Raw genomic sequence first — 20115 nt, forward strand, 5'->3', positions numbered from 1 at the left:
TAGTCACTAAAATGTTTATCTTCCAGCCAGTACATACGAATTCAAATATTTGTCAAAAATAATTTTAAAACATTGAAATATTTAATTGAATTCAAGTGAATACTTTTGCCTTTTGGCCTAAACGCAAACCGAAATCCCTGAAATTCACTGGATTTTGGTGATTTTGGTTGGTGCTAAAAAAATCTGACACTGAAAGTGAAAACACAAACTCACCCCACAAAAAAAACACAAACTACTATAGCAGCTAGTACAGCACGTACCGATTAGCTGGCAAAATGGAAAGAAAAACACATGCTCAACTGATCCACATCGACAACCGCGACGGCATGCATGCCTAGCTTGAAGCTTTCTTAACACTGCACTACATAGAGTACCCTGGCGAACAATGAATATATTCAGCTAGCTGGCAAGGTAAGTACATGCACGTCTTGCGACTGCGCAGCAGCTTAGCTAATTACTCACTCGTAGTCAGTGGCGGAGACAGGCCCCAAGAGGACTGAGATCCGATGCCTTGACACACACAAGGCACACGTAAACAGTGCAATGCCTTGAGATTTCAGCCGTTAGATCGGAAATCAAGGTATCAGATTTTAGTGAACTGCATCCCGCGCTACAGTATGTTTGTCCTGTAGTGATTGTCCTGTAGCAGACTTCCTGTAGCGATGTACTGTAGCGGTGACTCTTGATGTTCATCGGACCGTCGCTTGTAGATCCAACGGCCAAGAGATGCCCTCAAGGCACGATACTGTTCATCAATGCCCTATTTGTGCCAAAGCACCGGATCTCAGTCCGCCCCAGGCAGCTTGGGCCGCTGCCTGGGGCGTGAGATGTAGTCCCTTTGGACACTGCAGCATCACTGTAGCTATAGTGCTATAGTGCCCTGAAGGCTGCCTGGGGCATTGATTTTTCCTGCCGCCGCTACTGCTTGTAGTGATCCAAACGCTCATATGTTTATTTATAGAGGGAGTACCATTCATCTACAAATTAAACGGTGCGTTTGACTGACTCATTAACTAATTATGTGTAGAAGTTTGGTCTGGTTCTATCGCCGGGGTGGTTGCCTATGTGTTGTCGGAGAAAATAAAAATAAGGAGAGAGAAGCAACGAAATTTCACTTTTTTTAATAAAGACACCCAAAGGGCATCTTAAATCTGATTATCATCAAGAAAAACAAAGGCCGGTATAATGGATAGACAACTGGACGTAGAACGACCAGTAAAAATAAAATTACAATAAAAAGCATACTAGTCTTCTTCTTCCTCTGACTGTACGCTGCCCGCCGGTGATTGAAACTTGCACTGAACCAATAGCAAAGAAAAGCAACACCTGCAAATGCCCTCGCCATACAAGGCTTTGAAGACCGCAATAGCCACTCGCCCCTTGAGACGAGATCTAAAAGTCGTTGAAGCAGGATCGGCTGGAGCATCACCCCAAGCAGAACAAGCTTGCAATCCACCACCACCAGATCAGACGGTTGGAGAAGCCGGGTTAAGCCACAGACCAACACAGAAGAAGATGCCGTGGTCGCCACACCAAACGCCAGCCATAAGTACTCCTTGAAAGACACCCAAACTGCCAAGATCTGAAGGAAACCAACCGATCTGGGGACACAAACTCTCACAGGCCCTTCGTCGGCGCCAGATCGGGCGTCGTCGAGGTAGGGAGAGACCGGAGAGACTTTATTCCAACACGCCATCGTCGCCACCACCTCGTCGATGCCGCCGGAGAAAGAAAAACCTAAGAGAAATAAAACAAGACGGACGGGTCCCCACTCCTCTTGCCGCCGCCGAGGCCGCCGGACGGGAAAGAGGAGGGGGACCAAGGCAGCGACAATAGTTGTGGCGGCGGCGGCTTAGGGTTAGGAGAGACGCACGCTAGACACGTCGGCTCCTAGCATCGACTGAGACTTAGCAAGACTGTAACGAAATTTCACTTTGAGAAGGGTAAGAGCATCTATAACCAGACCTAACTAATCCAGGCCCCTAAACTTCTGATATCATAATTAAGCATGAAATAAAGTTGCAGAGAGGAAGAATAAACTTCTAATTATGCTGCTGTTTGCCACCTGGTTTTAGGTTCTACGTGGCATGGCAGGCCATGAGTCAACCAACATGACAATGGGTACCCGAAACTCGCAAACTCGGTGAGTAAAAATCCTATCAATGTATGGGTTTGAGAAAATAATTACCCATGTATAAATAAAAAAATGTACCCATCGGGGAAGCGGTGTACGGTTATGAAAAGGCAATACCCATACATGCGTACCCGTGTGCCCATATACTAGTTCCATCTAACTGTTGGGAAACGTTGCATGAAAAACAAAAAAAATTATACACGCATGCAATATCTATCAAGGAGACGCATAGCAACGAGAGGGGAGAGTGTGTCTATGTACCCTCGTAGACCGTAAGCGGAAGCGTTTGACAATGCGAACTTCTTCGCGTTCCAACCGATCGAGCACCGGACGTACAACACCTCCACGTTCAGCACACGTTCAACTCGATTACGTCCTCCGCCTTCTTGATCCGGCAAGACGGCGAGGTAGTGGATGAGTTCCGGCAGCACGATGGCGTGGTGACGGTGATGGTGAAGTGATCTACGCAGGGCTTCGCCTAAGCAATACGAAAATATGATTAGGGTGTAAACAGTGGAGGAGGGCGCCGCACACGGCTATGACAATGTTGTGTTCTATTAGGCGCCCCCCTCCCTCATATATATAGATGGGAGGGAGAGGGAAGAGGCCAAGAGGCGCCCCAAGTAGGACCGAATCCTACTTGGGCTCCTGCCCTCCCCCCTCCTTATTTGTCGGAGGGGGAAAGGAAAGGGGGAGAGGGAAGGAAGGGGGAGGCCGAATCCCCCCCCCCTTCCTTTCTCCCATGGGTCGGCTGCCTTAGGGGGGGGGCGCCCCAGCCTCCTGTGGGCTAGTGTGCTCCCCTCTAATGGCCCAATAGGCCCATCACCCTTCCGGGGGTGCCCGGTACCCCCTCCGATACTCCGATGATCACCCGGTACACTACGAAACACTTCCGGTGTCCGAATATCATCGTCCTATATATCAATATTTACCTCTCGACCATTTCGAGACTCCTAGTCATGTCCGTGATATTCTCCGAGACTCCAAACAACATTCGGTCAGCAAATCATATAACTCATATAACACTATCGTCAATGAATGTTAAGCGTGCTGACCCTACGGGTTCGAGAACTATGTAGACATGACCGAGACACCTCTGCGGTCAATAACCAAAAGCGGAATCTGGATGCCCATATTGGTTCCTACATATTCTACGAAGATCTTTATCGGTCGAACCGTTATGACAACATACGTAATTCCCTTTGACCATCGGTATGTTACTTGCCCGAGATTCGATCGTCGCTATATTCATACCTAGTTCCATCTCATTACCGACAAGTCTCTTTATTCGTTCTGTAATACATCATCCTATAACTAACTCATTAGTCACTTTGCTTGCAAGGCTACTTATGATGTGTATTACCGAGAGGGCCCAGATACCTCTCCGATACTCGGAGTGACAAATCCTAATCTCGATCTATGTCAAGTCAACAAACACCTTCGGAGATACCTGTAGAGCATCTTTATGATCACCCAGTTACGTTGTGACATTTGATAACACACAAGGTATTCCTCCGGTATCCGGGAGTTGCATAATCTCATAGCCGAAGGAATATGTATTTGACATTAAGAAAGCGATAGCAATAAACTGAATGATTAATATGCTAAGCTAACGGATGGGTCTTGTCCATCACATCATTCTCCTAATGATGTGATCCCGTTATCAAATGACAACACATGTCTATGCTTAGGAAACCCTAACCATCGCTGATCGATGAGCTAGTCTAGTAGAGGCTTACTAGGGACACGATATTTCATTTATGTATTCACACATGTATTTAAGTTTCCGATCAATACAATTCTAGCATGAATAATAAACCTTTATCATGAATAAAGAAATATAAAATAACAACTTTATTATTGTCTCTAGGGCATATTTCCTTCAGTAACTCCCCACAAAAAAAAATTAATTCCATATAACAGGTAGGTCCCTTCCGTCATTGACTAAAGGAAAAAAGATGATCCGTTTTACGCTCGGCTAACGCATCCGTCAGCCTCGACCCAAAATCCTCTCCCCTTATCCATGTGCATGATCTTGTTTTGTGAACTCATGATTTTTTTGACAAAGTCTCCTTCATTTGATCATTTAGAAGTAGGGGTTGCAGAAGTATCTTCGATAAAAAAATTGTGTCCCTCTTGTTTGTTTTGTAATTGAAAAAAATAAAAAAATAAAAATATTTGCCTAAAAAGTCCACTTGCAGGCTACTCATCCATGAATGTAATTGCACATTGTTTAGTGTCATCTAGTTCATGCTTATTGGTTATTGCTATTCACTTCTAAAAATTAATATCATTCTTTTTATTTCATCGCACAATGAATCATCAAATATATGTGCTGAAATGCTAAAATGTGGTATCTATGTGCTGAAATGTTGAGGTATACATGTTGAAACGTTGTGTATATATGTGAAAATGCAGAAATCACACATTGTGAAGTGTGAATTGAGTAAGGTGGCCAAGATGTGTATTTTCACCCATGGGTATTATCGGCACCCGGTCGGGTGGGTGGCCCACTACTAGTCGATCACTGTAGTGGCGGGCACGTGAACTTGCACACCACTGGTTATCTTCCTTTCAGTGGCGGGCGGTGCACCACTTATTATTCATGTTACAATGGTGGGCGTGTTGGGGAACGCAGCAGAAATTAAAAAAATTCTACGCATCACCAAGATCAATCTATGGAGTATTCTAGCAACGAGGGGAATAAGAGTGCATCTACATACCCTTGTAGATCGCGAGCGGAAGCGTTCAAGTGAACGGGGATGATCGAGTCGTACTCGCCGTGATCCAAGTCACCGATGACCAAGTGCCGAACGGACAGCACCTCCGCGTTCAACACACGTACGGTTGGGAAGACGTCTCCTCCTTCTTGATCCAGCAAGGGGGAAGGAGAGGTTGATGAAGATCCAGCAGCACGACGGCGTGGTGGTGGATGCAACAGGATCCCGGCAGGGCTTCGCCAAGCACAAGCGTGGAGGAGAGGTGTTACGGAGGGAGAGGGAGGCGCCAAGATCAAGGTGCGGCTGCCCTCCCTCCCTTCCACTATATATAGGGGCTAGGGGGCGCATGCCGCCTTGGAGATCCTATCTAAAAGGGGGGGCCTGGGGGCAACGGCCCCCTTAGGGTTTCCAACCAGAGGGCGCATGCCCCCTCGGGGGGCAACGGCCCCCTAGGGTTTCCAACCCTAGGCGCCTTGGGCCCTTGGGTGGGGCGCACCAGCCCATCAGGGGCTGGTTCCCATGCCACTTCAGCCCATGGGGCCCTCCGGGATAGGTGGCCCCATCCGGTGGACCCCCGGGACCCTTCCTGTGGTCCCGATACAATACGGGTAACCCCCGAAACCTTCCCGCTGGCCGAAACTGGACTTCCTATATATAAATCTTTACCTCCGGACCATTCCGGAACTCCTCGTGACGTCCGGGATCTCATCCGGGACTCCGAACAACTTTCAGGTTACTGCATACTAATATCTCTACAACCCTAGCGTCACTGAACCTTATGTGTGTAGACCCTACGGGTTCGGGAGACACGCAGACATGACCGAGACGACTCTCCGGTCAATAACCAACAGCGGGATCTGGATACCCATGTTGGCTCCCACATGCTCCTCGATGATCTCATCGGATGAACCACGATGTCGAGGATTCGATCAATCCCGTATACAATTCCCTTTGTCAATCGGTACGTTACTTGCCCGAGACTCGATCGTCGGTATCCCAATACCTTGTTCAATCTCGTTACCGGCAAGTCACTTTACTCGTACCGTAATGCATGATCCCGTGATCAACCACTTGGTCACATTGAGCTCATTATGATGATGCATTACCGAGTGGGCCCAGAGATACCTCTCCGTCATACGGAGTGACAAATCCCAGTCTCGATTCGTGCCAAATCAACAGACACTTTCGGAGATACCCGCAGTGTACCTTTATAGTCACCCAGTTACATTGTGACGTTTGATACACCCAGAGCACTCCTACGGTATCCGGGAGTTGCACAATCTCATGGTCTAAGGAAATGATACTTGACATTAGAAAAGCTCTCACAAAACGAACTTACACGATCTTTGTGCTATGCTTAGGTTTGGGTCTTGTCCATCACATCATTCTCCTAATGATGTGATCCCGTTATCAATGACATCCCCATGTCCATAGCCAGGAAACCATGACTATCTGTTGATCAACGAGCTAGTCAACTAGAGGCTCACTAGGGACACATTGTGGTCTATGTATTCACACATGTATTACGATTTCCGGATAATACAATTATAGCATGAATAATAGACAATTATCGTGAACAAGGAAATATAATAATCATTTTATTATTACCTCTAGGGCATATTTCCAACAGTCTCCCACTTGCACTAGAGTCAATCATCTAGTTACATTGTGATGAATCGAACACCCATGGAATTCTGGTATTGATCATGTTTTGCTCTAGGGAGAGGTTTAGTCAACGGATCTGCTACATTCAGGTCTGTATGTACTTTACAAATTTCTATGTCTCCATTTTGAACACTTTCACGAATGGAGTTGAAGCGACGCTTGATATGCCTGGTCTTCCTGTGAAACCTGGGCTCCTTGGCAAGGGCAATAGCTCCAGTGTTGTCACAGAAGAGAGTCATCGGCCCCGACGCATTGGGTATGACTCCTAAGTCGGTGATGAACTCCTTCACCCAGATTGCTTCTTGTGCTGCCTCCGAGGCTGCCATGTATTCTGCTTCACATGTAGATCCCGCCACGACGCTTTGCTTGCAACTGCACCAGCTTACTGCCCCACCATTCAAAATATACACGTATCCGGTTTGTGACTTAGAGTCATCCAGATCTGTGTCGAAGCTAGCGTCGACGTAACCCTTTACGACGAGCTCTTCGCCACCTCCATAAACGAGAAACATATCCTTGGTCCTTTTCAGGTACTTCAGGATGTTTTTGACCGCTGTCCAGTGTTCCTTGCCGGGATTACTTTGGTACCTACCTACCAAACTTATGGCAAGGTTTACATCAGGTCTGGTACACAGCAATGCATACATAATAGACCCTATGGCTGAGGCATAGGGGATGACACTCATCTCTTCTATATCTTCTGCCGTGGTCGGGCATTGAGCCGTGCTCAATCGCACACCTTGCAATACAGGCAAGAACCCCTTCTTGGACTGATCCATATTGAACTTCTTTAATATCTTGTCAAGGTACGTACTTTGTGAAAGACCGATGAGGCGTCTCGATCTATCTCTATAGATCTTGATGCCTAATATATAAGCAGCTTCTCCAAGGTCCTTCATTGAAAAACACTTGTTCAAATAGGCATTTATGCTTTCCAAGAATTCTATATCATTTCCCATCAACAGTATGTCATCCACATATAATATGAGAAATGCTACAGAGCTCCCACTCACTTTCTTGTAAACGCAGGCTTCTCCATAAGTCTGTATAAACCCAAACGCTTTGATCATCTCATCAAAGTGAATGTTCCAACTCCGAGATGCTTGCACCAGCCCATAGATTGAGCGTTGGAGCTTGCACACCTTGTTAGCATTCTTAGGATCGACAAAACCTTCCGGCTGCATCATATACAATTCTTCCTTAAGAAAGCTGTTAAGAAATGCCGTTTTGACGTCCATTTGCCATATCTCATAATCATATAATGCGGCAATTGCTAACATGATTCGGACGGACTTCAGCTTCGCTATGGGTGAGAAAGTCTCATCGTAGTCAACCCCTTGAACCTGTCGATAACCCTTAGCGACAAGTCGAGCCTTATAGATGGTCACATTACCATCCGCGTTTGTCTTCTTCTTAAAGATCCATTTATTTTCTATGGCTCGCCGATCTTCGGGCAAGTCAGTCAAAGTCCATACTTTGTTTTCATACATGGATTCTATCTCGGATTTCATGGCTTCTAGCCATTTGTCAGAATCCAGGCCCGCCATCGCTTCTTCATAGTTCGAAGGTTCACCGTTGTCTAACAACATGATTTCCAAGACAGGGTTGCCGTACCACTCTGGTGCGGAACGTGTCCTTGTGGACCTACGAAGTTCAGTAGCAACTTGATCTGAAGTTTCATGATCATCATCATCAACTTCCTCTCTAGTCGGTGCAGGCACCTCAGGAAGATTTTCTTGAGCTGCGCCACTTACCGGTTCAAGAGGTAATACTTCATCAAGTTCTACCTCCCTCCCACTTATTTCTTTCGAGAGAAACTCTTTCTCTAGAAAGGACCCATTCTTGGCAACAAAGATCTTGCCTTCGGATCTGAGGTAGAAGGTATACCCAACAGTTTCTTTAGGGTATCCTATGAAGACGCATTTTTCCGACTTGGGTTCGAGCTTTTCAGGTTGAAGTTTCTTGACATAAGCATCGCATCCCCAAACTTTTAGAAACGACAGCTTAGGTTTCTTCCCAAACCATAATTCATACGGTGTCGTCTCAATGGATTTCGACAGAGCCCTATTTAAAGTGAATGCGGCAGTCTCTAAAGCATAGCCCCAAAATGATAGTGGTAAATCGGTAAGAGGCATCATAGATCGCACCATATCTAATAGAGTGCGATTACGACGTTCGGACACACCATTACGCTGAGGTGTTCCAGGCGGCGTGAGTTGTGAAACTATTCCACATTTTCTTAAGTGTGTGCCAAATTCGTGACTCAAGTATTCTCCCCCACGATCTGATCGCAAGAACTTGATTTTCCTGTCACGTTGATTCTCAACCTCACTCTGAAATTCCTTGAACTTTTCAAAGGTCTCAGACTTGTGTTTCATTAAGTAGACATACCCATATCTACTTAAGTCATCAGTGAGGGTGAGAACATAACGATAGCCACCGCGAGCCTCAACACTCATTGGACCGCACACATCAGTATGTATGATTTCCAATAAGTTGGTTGCTTGCTCCATTGTTCCTGAGAACGGAGTCTTGGTCATTTTACCCATGAGGCATGGTTCGCACGTGTCAAATGATTCGTAATCAAGAGACTCTAAAAGTCCATCTGCATGGAGCTTCTTCATGCGTTTGACACCTATGTGACCAAGGCGGCAGTGCCACAAGTATGTGGGACTATCATTATCAACCTTACATCTTTTGGTATTCACACTATGAATATGTGTAGCATTACGCTCGAGATTCATTAAGAATAAACCATTCACCATCGGAGCATGACCATAAAACATATCTCTCATATAAATAGAACAATCATTATTCTCGGATTTAAATGAGTAGCCATCTCGAATTAAACGAGATCATGATACAATGTTCATGCTCAAAGCTGGCACTAAATAACAATTATTGAGGTTTAAAACTAATCCCGTAGATAAATGTAGAGGTAGCATGCCGACGGCGATCACATCGACCTTGGAACCATTCCCGACGCGCATCGTCACCTCGTCCTTCGCCAGTCTCCGCTTATTCCGCAGCTCCTGCTTTGAGTTACAAATGTGAGCAAACGCACCGGTATCAAATACCTAGGAGATAATATGAGTACTGGTAAGGTACACATCAATTACATGTATATCACATATACCTTTCGTGATGCCGGCCTTCTTGTCCGCTAAGTATTTGGGGCAGTTCCGCTTCCAGTGACCACTTCCCTTGCAATAAAAGCACTCAGTCTCGGGCTTGGGTCCATTCTTTGACTTCTTCCCGGCAGCTTGCTTGCCGGGCGCGGCAACTCCCTTGCCGTCTTTCTTGAAGGTTTTCTTACCCTTGGCTTTCTTGAACTTAGTGGTTTTATTCACCATCAACACTTGATGTTCCTTTTTGACTTCTACCTCTGCTGATTTCAGCATTGCAAATACCTCAGGAATGGTCTTTTCCATCCCCTGCATATTGAAGTTCATCACAAAGCTCTTTTAGCTCGGTGGAAGCGACTGAAGGATTCTGTCAATGACCGCGTCATCCGGGAGATTAACTCCCAGCTGAGTCAAGCAGTTATGCAACCCAGACATAGTGAGTATGTGCTCGCTGACAGAACTGTTTTCCTCCATCTTACAGCTGAAGAACTTGTCGGAGACTTGATATCTCTCGACCCGGGCATGAGCTTGGAAAACCATTTTCAGCTCTTCGAACATCTCATATGCTCCGTGTCTCTCAAAACGCTTTTGGAGCCCCGGCTCTAAGCTGTAAAGCATGCCGCACTGAACGAGGGAGTAATCATCGGTACGTGCCTGCCAAGCGTTCATAACGTCTTGTTCTGCAGGGAGAACAGGTGCGTCACCTGTTGGAAATATGCCCTAGAGGCAATAATAAATTGGTTATTATTATATTTCCTTGTTCATGATAATCGTTTATTATCCATGCTATAATTGTATTGATAGGAAACTCAGATACATGTGTGGATACATAGACAACACCATGTCCCTAGTAAGCCTCTAGTTGACTAGCTCGTTGATCAATAGATGGTTACGGTTTCCTGACCATGGACATTGAATGTCATTGATAACGGGATCACATCATTAGGAGAATGATGTGATGGACAAGACCCAATCCTAAGCATAGCACTAGATCGTGTAGTTCATATGCTATAGCTTTTCTAATGTCAAGTATCATTTCCTTAGACCATGAGATTGTGCAACTCCCGGATACCGTAGGAATGCTTTGGGTGTATCAAACGTCACAACGTAACTGGGTGACTATAAAGGTGCATTACAGGTATCTCTGAAAGTGTCTGTTGGGTTGGCACGAATCGAGACTGGGATTTGTCACTCCGTGTAAGCGGAGAGGTATCTCTGGGCCCACTCGGTAGGACATCATCATATGCGCAATGTGACCAAGGAGTTGATCACGGGATGATGTGTTACGGAACGAGTAAAGAGACTTGCCGGTAACGAGATTGAACTAGGTATCGGTATACCGACGATCGAATCTCGGGCAAGTAACATACCGATAGACAAAGGGAATTGTATACGGGATTGATTAAGTCCTTGACATCGTGGTTCATCCGATGAGATCATCGTGGAACATGTGGGAGCCATCATGGGTATCCAGATCCCGCTGTTGGTTATTGACCGGAGAACGTCTCGGTCATGTCTGCATGTCTCCCGAACCCGTAGGGTCTACACACTTAAGGTTCGGTGACGCTAGGGTTGTAGAGATATTAGTATGCGGTAACCCGAATGTTGTTCGGAGTCCCGGATGAGATCCCAGACGTCACGAGGAGTTCCGGAATGGTCCGGAGGTAAAGAATTATATATAGGAAGTGCTATTTCGGCCATCGGGACAAGTTTCGGGGTCATCGGTATTGTACCGGGACCACCGGAAGGGTCCCGGGGGCCCACCGGGTGGGGCCACCTGCCCCGGTGGGCCACATGGGCTGTAGGGGGTGTGCCTTGGCCTATATGGGCCAAGGGCACCAGCCCCAAGAGGCCCATGCGCCAAGAGAGAAAAAAAGGGGAGAGTCCTACAAGGGGAAGGCACCTCCGAGGTGCCTTGGGGAGGATGGACTCCTCCCCACCCTTGGCCGCACCCTTCCTTGGAGGAAGGGGCAAGGGCTGAGCCTCCCCCTCTCCCTTGGCCCTATATATAGTGGGGAAAAAGGAGGAGCAAACCAATCTAAGGCCTGGCGCCTCCCTCTCCCTCCCGTGACACATCTTCCTCCTCCCGCAGCGCTTAGCGAAGCCCTGTTGGAATCCCGCTACTTCCACCACGCCGTCGTGCTGCTGGATCTCCATCAACCTCTCCCTCCTCCTTGCTGGATCAAGGCATGGGAGACGTCTCCGTTCCGTACGTGTGTTGAACGCGGAGGTGCCGTCCGTTCTGCACTTGATCATCGGTGATTTGAATCACGACGAGTACGACTCCATCAACCCCGTTCACTTGAACGCTTCCGCTTAGCGATCTACAAGGGTATGTAGATGCACTCTCCTTCCCCTCGTTGCTGGTTTCTCCATAGATAGATCTTGGTGATACGTAGGAAAATTTTGAATTTATGCTACGTTCCCCAACAGTGGCATCATGAGCTAGGTCTATTGCGTAGATTCTATGCACGAGTAGAACACAAAGAAGTTGTGGGCGTTGATTTTGTTCAATATGCTTGCCGTTACTAGTCTTATCTTGATTCGGCGGCATCGTGGGATGAAGCGGCCCGGACCAACCTTACACGTACTCTTACGTGAGACAGGTTCCACCGACAAACATGCACTAGTTGCATAAGGTGGCTAGCGGGTGTCTGTCTCTCCCACTTTAGTCGGATCGGATTCGATGAAAAGGGTCCTTATGAAGGGTAAATAGCAATTGGCATATCACGTTGTGGTTTTTCGTAGGTAAGAAACGTTCTTGCTAGAAACCCATAGCAGCCACGTAAAACATGCAAACAACAATTAGAGGACGTCTAACTTGTTTTTGCAGGGTATGCTATGTGATGTGATATGGCCAAAAGGATGTGATGAATGATATATGTGATGTATGAGATTGATCATGTTCTTGTCAAGGGAATCACGACTTGCATGTCGATGACGAGACAACTTCAAGAAGACACAATGATGGAGATCATGGTGTCATACCGGTGACAAGATGATCATGGAGCCCCAAGATGGAGATCAAAGGAGCTACATGATATTGGCCATATCATGTCACTATTTGATTGCATATGATGTTTATCATGTTATGCATTTTGTTTACTTAGTACGACGGTAGTAAATAAGATGATCCCTCATTAAAATTTCAAGAAGTGTTCTCCCCTAACTGTGCACCGTTGCTACAGTTCGTCGCTTCAAAGCACCACGTGTTAATCGGGTGTGATAGATCCTTTCGTTCACATACAACGGGTGTAAGCAGTTTTACACATGCAAAAACACTTAGGGTTAACTTGACGAGCCTAGCATGTGAAGACATGGCCTCGGAACACAGAGACCGAAAGGTCGAGCATGAGTCGTATAGAAGATACGATCAACATGAAGATGTTCACCGACGTTGACTAGTCCGTCTCACGTGTTGATGGGACACGGCCTAGTTCACTCGGATCATGTAATCACTTAGATGACTAGAGGGATGTCTATCTAAGTGGGAGTTCATAAGATGAACTTAATTATCCTGAACATAGTCAAAAAGGATTTTTGCAAATTATGTCGTAGCTTACGCTATAGTTCTACTGTTTAGATATGTTCCTAGAGAAAAATTAGTTGAAAGTTGATAGTAGCAATTATGCGGACTAGGTCCGTAAACTGAGGATTGTCCTCAATGCTTCTTAGAAGGCTTATGTCCTTAATGCACCGCTCAGTGTGCTGAACCTCGAACGTTGTCTGTGGATGTTGTGAACATCTGACATACACGTTTTGATAACTACGTGATAGTTCAGTTAAACGGTTTAGAGTTGAGGCACCGAAGACGTTTTTGAAACGTTGCGAAACATATAAGATGTTTTGAGGGCTGAAATTGGGATTTCAGGCTCGTGCCCACGTCAAGAGGTATAAGACCTCCGACGATTTTCTTAGCCTGCAAACTAAGGAGAAAAGCTCAATTGTTGAGCTAGTGCTCAGATTGTCTGAGTACAACAATCGCTTGAATCAAGTGGGAGTTGATCTTCCAGATGAAATAGTGATGGATCTCCGAAGTCATTACCACCAAGCTTCTAGAGCTTCGTGATGAACTATAATATATCAGGGACATATATGATTATCCTTGAGATATTCGCGATGTTAGACACCACGAAAGTAGAAATCAAGAAGAAGCATCAATTGTTGATGGTTAGTGAAACCACTAGTTTCAAGAAGGGCAAGGGCTAGAAGGGATACTTCATGACACGGCAATTCAGCTGCTGCTCTAGTAAAGAAACCCAAGGTTAAACCCAAACCCGAGACTAAGTGCTTCTGTAATAAGGGGAACAGCCACTGGAGCAGAATTACCCTAGATACTTGGTAGATTAGAAGGCTGGCAAGGTCGATAGAAGTATATTGGATATACATTGTGTTAATGTGTACTTTACTAGTACTCCTAGTAGCACCAGGGTATTAGATACCGGTTCAGTTGCTAAGTGTTAGTAACTCGAAATAAAAGCTACGGAATAAACGGAGACTAGCTAAAGGTGAGATGACGATATGTGTTGGAAGTATTTCCAAGGTTGATCAAATATCGTACGCTCCCTCTACCATCGAGATTGGTATTAAAACCTAAATAATTGTTATTTGGTGTTTGCGTTGAGCATAGACATGACTGGACTATGTCTATCGCAATACGGTTATTCATTTAAGGAGAATAATGGTTACTCTATTTATTTGAATAATACCTTCAATGGTCTTGCACCTATAATGAATGGTTTATTGAATCTCGATCGTAGTGATACACATGTTCATGCCAAAAGATATAAGATAGTACCACCTATTTGTGGCACTGCCACGTAAGTCATATCGGTATAAAACGCATGAAGAAGCTCCATGTTGATGGATCTTTGGACTCACTCGTTTTTGAAAAGTTTGAGACATGCGAACCATGTCTATTGGTGTATATGCATGAAGAACCTCCATGCAAATGGACCGTTTGGACTCACTTGATTTTGAATCACTTGAGACATGCAAATCATACCACATGGGCAAGATGACTGAAAGCCTCGTTTTCAGTAAAATGGAACTAGAAAGCAACTTGTTGGAAGTAATACATTTTTGATGTGTGCAGTCCAATGAGTGCTGAGGCATGTAGTGGATATCGTTATGTTCTTACTTCACAGATGATTTGAGTAGATGTTGAGTATATTTACTTGATGAATCACGAGTCTGAATTATTGAAAGGTTCAAGTAATTTCAGGGTGAAGTTGAAAGATCGTCGTGACAAGAGGATAAAATATCTATGATATGATCATAGAGATGAATATCTGAATTACGAGTTTGGCACAGAATTAAGACATTGTGGAAATTGTTTCACAACTAATACAGCCTGGAACACCATAGTGTGATGGTGTGTCCGAACATCATAACTGCACCCTATTAGATATGATGCATACCATGATGTCTCTTATCGAATTACCACGATAGTTTATGGGTTAGGCATTAGAGACAACCACATTCACTTTAAAGAGGGCACCACGTAATTCCGATGAGATGACACCGTATGAACTATGGTTTAGAGAAACCTAAGCTGTCATTTCTTGAAAAGTTTGGGGCTGCGACGCTTATGTGGAAAAGTTTCAGGCTGATAAGCTCGAACCCAAAGCGGATAAATGCATCTTCATAGGACACCCAAAACAGTTGGGTATACCTCCTGTCTCAGATCCTAAAGCAATAAGGGATTGTTTCTAGAATCGGGTTCTTTCTCGAGGAAAAGTTTCTCTCGAAAGAATTGAGTGGGAGGATGGTGGAGACTTGATGAGGTTATTAAACCGTCTCTTCAACTAGTGTGTGGCAGGGCACAGGAAGTTGTTCCTGTGGCACCTACACCAATTGAAGTGGAAGCTTGTGATAGTGATCATGAAACTTCATATCAAGTCACTACCAAACCTCGTAGGATGACAAGGATGTGTACTACTTCAGAGTGGTACGTAATCCTGTCTTGGAAGTCATGTTGCTAGACAACAATGAACCTACGAGCTATGGAGAAGCGATGGTGGGCCTGGATTCCGATAAATGGCTCGAGGCCATAAAATCTGAGAGAGGATCCATGTATGAAAACAAAGTAGACTTTGGGAATACTACTTGATGGTCGTAAGGCTGTTAGGTACAGATGGATTTTAGAAGGAAGACGGACGATGATGGTAAATGTCACCATTAAGAAAGCTCGACTTGTTGTTAAGATGTTTCCCGACAAGTTCAAAGAGTTGACTACGATGAGACTTTCTCACTCGTAGCGATGCTAAGAGTCTGTTGGAATTATATTAGCAATTACTGGATTATTTATGAAATCTTGCAGATAGGATGTCAAAACATTGTTTCCTCGACGGTTTTTGAGGAAAGGTTGTATGTGATACAAACCGAAAGGTTTTGTCAATCCTAAAAGATGCTGATAGGTATGCAAAGCTCTAGCAATCCTTCTAAGGACTGGAGTAAGCATCTCGGAGTTGGAATGTATGCTTTGATGATGATCAAAGATTTTGGGTGTATACAAAGTTTATGAGAAACTTGTATTTCCAAAGAAGTGAGTGGGAGCACTATAGAATTTCTGATGAATATATGTTGTTGATCGGAAATGATGTAGAATTTCTGGAAAGCATATAGGGTTATTGGGAAAGTGTTTTTCAATGGAAAGCCTGGATTAAGCTGCTTGAACATTGAGCATCAAGATCTATAAGGATAGATCAAAACGCTTAATGGTACTTTCAAATGAGCACATACCTTGACATGATCTTGAAGGTGTTCAAGATGGATCAGTCAAAGAAGGAGTTCTTGCCTGAGTTGTAAGGTATGAAGTTAAGACTTAAAGCTCGACCACGGCAGAATAGAGAGAAAGGACGAAGGTCGTCCCCTATGCTTAAGACATAGGCTCTACAGTATGCTATGCTGTGTACCGCACCTGAAGTGTGCCTTGCCATGAGTCAGTCAAGGGGTACAAGAGTGATCCAAGAATGGATCACAGTACAGCGGTCAAAGTTATCCTTAGTAACTGGTAGACTAAGGAATTTTTCTCGATTATGGAGGTGGTAAAAGAGTTCGTCGTAAAGGGTTACGTCGATGCAAGCTTAACACCTATCTGGATAGCTCTGAGTAGAGATACCGGATGCATATAATGGAGCAACAATTTAGAATAGCTCCAAGTAGAACAGTTATTTGGATTAGCTCCAAATAGAACGTGGTAGCTACATCTAGGAGATGACATAGAGATTTGTAAAGCACACACGGATCTGAAAGGTTCGGACCCGTTGACTAAAACCTCTCTCACAAGCAACATGATCAAACCTAGAACTCATTGAGTGTTAATCACATAGTGATGTGAACTAGAATATTGACTCTAGTAAACTCTTGGGTGTTAGTCACATGGCGATGTGACCTGTGAATGTTAATCACATGGCGATGTGAACTAGATTATTGACTCTAGTGCAAGTGGGAGACTGTTGGAAATATGCCCTAGAGGCAATAATAAATTGGTTATTATTATATTTCCTTGTTCATGATAATCGTTTATTATCCATGCTATAATTGTATTGATAGGAAACTCAGATACATGTGTGGATACATAGACAACACCATGTCCCTAGTAAGCCTCTAGTTGACTAGCTCGTTGATCAATAGATGGTTACGGTTTCCTGACCATGGACATTGAATGTCATTGATAACGGGATCACATCATTAGGAGAATGATGTGATGGACAAGACCCAATCCTAAGCATAGCACTAGATCGTGTAGTTCATATGCTATAGCTTTTCTAATGTCAAGTATCATTTCCTTAGACCATGAGATTGTGCAACTCCCGGATACCGTAGGAATGCTTTGGGTGTATCAAACGTCACAACGTAACTGGGTGACTATAAAGGTGCATTACAGGTATCTCTGAAAGTGTCTGTTGGGTTGGCACGAATCGAGACTGGGATTTGTCACTCCGTGTAAGCGGAGAGGTATCTCTGGGCCCACTCGGTAGGACATCATCATATGCGCAATGTGACCAAGGAGTTGATCACGGGATGATGTGTTACGGAACGAGTAAAGAGACTTGCCGGTAACGAGATTGAACTAGGTATCGGTATACCAACGATCGAATCTCGGGCAAGTAACATACCGATAGACAAAGGGAATTGTATACGGGATTGATTAAGTCCTTGACATCGTGGTTCATCCGATGAGATCATCGTGGAACATGTGGGAGCCATCATGGGTATCCAGATCCCGCTGTTGGTTATTGACCGGAGAACGTCTCGGTCATGTCTGCATGTCTCCCGAACCCGTAGGGTCTACACACTTAAGGTTCGGTGACGCTAGGGTTGTAGAGATATTAGTATGCGGTAACCCGAATGTTTTTCGGAGTCCCGGATGAGATCCCGGACGTCACGAGGAGTTCCGGAATGGTCCGGAGGTAAAGAATTATATATAGGAAGTGCTATTTCGGCCATCGGGACAAGTTTCGGGGTCATCGGTATTGTACCGGGACCACCGGAAGGGTCCCGGGGGCCCACCGGGTGGGGCCACCTGCCCCGGGGGGCCACATGGGCTGTAGGGGGTGTGCCTTGGCCTATATGGGCCAAGGGCACCAGCCCCAAGAGGCCCATGCGCCAAGAGAGAAAAAAAAGGGGAGAGTCCTACAAGGGGAAGGCACCTCCGAGGTGCCTTGGGGAGGATGGACTCCTCCCCACCCTTGGCCGCACCCTTCCTTGGAGGAAGGGGCAAGGGCTGCGCCTCCCCCTCTCCCTTGGCCCTATATATAGTGGGGAAAAAGGAGGAGCAAACCAATCTAAGGCCTGGCGCCTCCCTCTCCCTCCTGTGACACATCTTCCTCCTCCCGCAGCGCTTAGCGAAGCCCTATTGGAATCCCGCTACTTCCACCACGCCGTCGTGCTGCTGGATCTCCATCAACCTCTCCCTCCTCCTTGCTGGATCAAGGCATGGGAGACGTCTCCGTTCCGTACGTGTGTTGAACGCGGAGGTGCCGTCCGTTCTGCACTTGATCATCGGTGATTTGAATCACGACGAGTACGACTCCATCAACCCCGTTCACTTGAACGCTTCCGCTTAGCGATCTACAAGGGTATGTAGATGCACTCTCCTTCCCCTCGTTGCTGGTTTCTCCATAGATAGATCTTGGTGATACGTAGGAAAATTTTGAATTTATGCTACGTTCCCCAACATCACCCAGCGGTGCTTGTAGGACATAATCTTTCTTGGCAGCTATGAGGATGATCCTCAGGTTCCGGACCCAGTCCGTGTAGTTGCTGCCATCGTCTTTCAGCTTGGTTTTCTCTAGGAACGCGTTGAAGTTGAGGACTACGTTGGCCATTTGATCTACAAGACATATTGTAAATATTTTAGACTAAGTTCATGATAATTAAGTTCATCTAATCAAATTATTCAATGAACTCCCACTTAGATAGACATCCCTCCAGTCATCTAAGTATAACATGATCCGAGTTAACTAGGCCGTGTCCGATCATCACGTGAGACGGACTAGTCAACATCGGTGAACATCTTCATGTTGATCGTATCTTTTATACGACTCATGCTCGACCTTTCGGTCTTCTGTGTTCCGAGGCCATGTCTGTACATGCTAGGCTCGTCAAGTCAACCTAAGTGTATTGCGTGTGTAAATCTGTCTTACACCCGTTGTATTCGAACGTTAGAATCTATCACACCCGATCATCACGTGGTGCTTCAAAACAACGAACCTTCGCAACGGTGCATAGTTAGGGGGAACACTTTCTTGAAATTATTACGAGGGATCATCTTATTTAAGCTACCGTCGTTCTAAGCAAATAAGATGTAAAACATGATAAACATCACATGCAATCAAATAGTGACATGATATGGCCAATATCATTTGCTCCTTTGATCTCCATCTTCGGGGCTCCATGATCATCGTTGTCACCGGCATGACACCATGATCTCCATCATCGTGTCTTCTTGAAGTTGTCTCGTCATCTATTACTTCTACTACTATGGCTAACGCTTTAGCAATAAAGTAAAGTAATTACATGACGTTTATGTTGACACGCGGGTCATAAATAAATAAAGACAACTCCTATGGCTCCTGCCGGTTGTCATACTCATCGACATGCAAGTCGTGATTCCTATTACAAGAACATGATCAATCTCATACATCACATATATCATTCATCATTCATCACACCTTTGGCCATATCACATCACAAAACACTTGCTGCAAAAACAAGTTAGACGTCCTCTAATTGTTGTTGCAAGTTTTTACGTGGCTGCTATAGGTTTCTAGCAAGAACGTTTCTTACCTATGCCAAAACCACAACGTGAATTGCCAATTTCTATTTACCCTTCATAAGGACCCTGTTCATCGAATCCGATCCGACTAAAGTGGGAGAGACAGACACCCGCCAGCCACCTTATGCAACTAGTGCATGTCAGTCGGTGGAACCGGTCTCACGTAAGCGTACGTGTAAGGTTGGT

The 20115-nt window shown here is 45.2% G+C and overlaps 1 protein-coding gene across 1 annotated transcript in view; it reads right to left on the reverse strand.

Moving 5' to 3' along the window:
- Nucleotides 1–244: 244 nt before the first annotated feature.
- LOC147987670 (uncharacterized) overlaps nt 245–20115 on the reverse strand; it is a 31595-nt gene continuing 11724 nt past the window's right edge. Inside the window, exons 3-5 of the mRNA XM_087542474.1 lie at nt 1246–1851; nt 1116–1151; nt 245–267 (exon numbers count right to left, since the gene is read on the reverse strand). Coding sequence (XP_087398600.1) covers nt 245–267; nt 1116–1151; nt 1246–1851 — 665 coding nt within the window. The remainder of the gene's footprint in view (nt 268–1115; nt 1152–1245; nt 1852–20115) is intronic.

Source organism: Triticum urartu, chromosome 2A, assembly GCF_056163025.1.
Source record: "Triticum urartu cultivar PI428250 chromosome 2A, HENAU_Tu73, whole genome shotgun sequence".
Classification (NCBI taxonomy): domain Eukaryota; kingdom Viridiplantae; phylum Streptophyta; class Magnoliopsida; order Poales; family Poaceae; genus Triticum; species Triticum urartu.